General features: G+C 43.4%; 1 protein-coding gene across 1 annotated transcript in view; it reads left to right on the forward strand.

Moving 5' to 3' along the window:
• Positions 1-2,431, forward strand: part of LOC112079573 (nondiscriminating glutamyl-tRNA synthetase EARS2, mitochondrial) — a 7,090-nt gene extending 4,659 nt beyond the window's left edge. Inside the window, exons 4-5 of the mRNA XM_024145484.2 lie at positions 961-1,091; positions 2,273-2,431. Coding sequence (XP_024001252.2) covers positions 961-1,091; positions 2,273-2,375 — 234 coding nt within the window. The 3' untranslated portion in view covers positions 2,376-2,431. The remainder of the gene's footprint in view (positions 1-960; positions 1,092-2,272) is intronic.
• The last annotated feature ends 69 nt before the right edge of the window (positions 2,432-2,500 follow it).

Raw genomic sequence — 2,500 nt, forward strand, 5'->3', positions numbered from 1 at the left:
TTGAAGATGGCAGAACGTCCGGTCTCTTTGGCACATGGTGTGGAGTGTTAACTAAGAGACTGTTACCCAGGCTACAGGTGGTGCTGTTGCACTGTGTATTTCTGCCTATATATATTGTGTCTGCTGACCTGCCTCATTCAGTCATGATAAATGACTCCAATAATCACCTCGTCATGATCTTCTGTTTAGAATGCAATTTGATTAATCAGATGGAGAGAAGGTGTGACACCAATCAGGGCCCTGAGTACTGACTGGCATCGCCCACCCCTGGTTCTAGCACATAAGGGTCTAGGATCAGCTTTCTCAATGCTTCTCCTAACCACCCTTATCTTAACAACTCACTCCAGACCAGTCCTTAGTAATCTCAGTAATCCTCTCTGTCTTCTCCCAGGATCCATCTGCAGCAGCGTATCGATGACGCGGTGCAACGTGATTGGCTGGTGAGGGATCTGCAGGGGCGGATTCAGGAAGTGTACGGAACACAGGTCCAGGATCAGGATGTTCTGCAACCAGATTACATCACACGGGTTCTACACCTGCGCAAGGTAACTATGACCTCATCATATGACCTCATCACACTGGTTCTACACCTGCGCAAGGTAACTATGGACGTAACCAAGGTAACAGGGCAGCAGCTGTTGTGTCAATCTTCGCACCAGCTGAAAAACCCTCTGGAACCCTTTGGCGTTCTGACATTCCCAGTTTTAGAATATCACAGCCCAGTGCAGAATGTGGAGCCTGTCTGTCTGGAGGTCACCGTCTCTCTCTCTTTCCGTCTCACTCACATATCTCCTCTCTGTCTGAGCTGGTAGATCCAGAGTATTCCTACCTGTGGGTTCCACCCTCCTTCTGTCTAATTCTCTCTCCTTTTCTCTCTCTCTCTCTCTCTTTCTCCCTCCCCCCTCTCTCTCTACTCCCTGTCTCTATCTATCTCTCTCTCTCTTTCTCTCTCTCTCTCAGGGTCATATCTCCTCTGTGTCTGACCTGGTGTCCTCAGAGTATTCCTACCTGTGGGTTCGACCTTCTTTCTCTGACCAACAGATGGCAGCACTCAGCTCAGAGACACAACACATCGCTACTCTTGTCATACGGTACGTACCATAACTACTATAGACTAACAGGACTACTCTGGGTCATACCATAACTACTATAGACTAACAGGACTACTCTGGTTCATAACCATAATCTACTATAGACTAACAGGGCTACTGCGGTTATACCATAACTACTATAAGGACTAACAGGACTACTCTGGTCATACCATAACTACTATAGACTAACATGACTACTGCTGGTTCATTACCATAACTAACTATAGACTAACAGGACTACTCTGGTTCATACCATAACTACTATAGAACTAACAGGACTACTCTGGTTCATGTACTCCATAACTATATACTCCAGGCACTCTCTGGTTCTACACTACATAACTACTATAGATAACAGGACTACTCTGGTTCATACCATAACTACTATAGACTAACAGGACTACTCTGGTATAGCAACTACACTAACTACGGTTAACATACCGTATAGACTAACAGGACTATAGCTCTGGTATATAACTACTATAGACTACCAGGACTACTCTGGTCATACAAGATACTATGCCAGATAACTCTGTAACTATACTGATACACAGGTACTACGCTGGGTTACATGACCATTAAACTACTATAGAACTAAAATCAGACTACTCTGTTCATACCATAACTACTCATGACTAACAAGGACTACTCTGGTTCATACATACTAACTATAGACTAACATGGTACTCCTCTGGTACCCATAACTACTATAGACTAGCAGGACTACTCTGGTTCATACCATAACTACTATAGAATAACAGGACTACTCTGGGTCATACCATAACTACTATAGACTAACAGGACTACTCTGGTCATACCATAACTACTATAGACTAGCAGGACTACTCTGGGTCATACCATAACTACTGTAGATTAACAGGACTACTCTGGTTCATACGGTACGTACCATAACTACTATAGACTACAGTACTACTCCAGTCATACAGTATCTATCAGAACTAACTGTTAACTAAAACTACTCCTAGTTCCCTTTCAATGTCGTCAAGTTTGTTTGTCAGAAGTTAAGTGACCGTGTCCTTTTTAATGAACCAAAGCTTTTCTGAAAATGACATGACTGTCAGTTATGTGTCTTTCATGTTTTAATTGATAAAACATTTTTACTTCCGTGTACTATGAACATGTCTTGGTGTTAACGGCCTGTCCCATGTCTGTCTCTGTAGGTTGATGGAAGGTCTGAAAGGAGGTGAGGAACTGACAGTAGACCAGCTCAGTGTACAACTGAAGACTCTGGCTAAGAAAGAAACAAACAAGGCACCACACTAAAATACAGAAGATGTTTATGAAATCCTATTTACGACTGCCCTCAGCGATCTACACAGGTAGTAGAGAGATAACAGGGGAATCGAGAAGAACCGAAAAAACAGCCCCTGCACGACTAACCAGGTAGG

This window comes from Salvelinus sp. IW2-2015, unplaced genomic scaffold (assembly GCF_002910315.2).
Source record: "Salvelinus sp. IW2-2015 unplaced genomic scaffold, ASM291031v2 Un_scaffold8516, whole genome shotgun sequence".
Lineage (NCBI taxonomy): Eukaryota > Metazoa > Chordata > Actinopteri > Salmoniformes > Salmonidae > Salvelinus > Salvelinus sp. IW2-2015.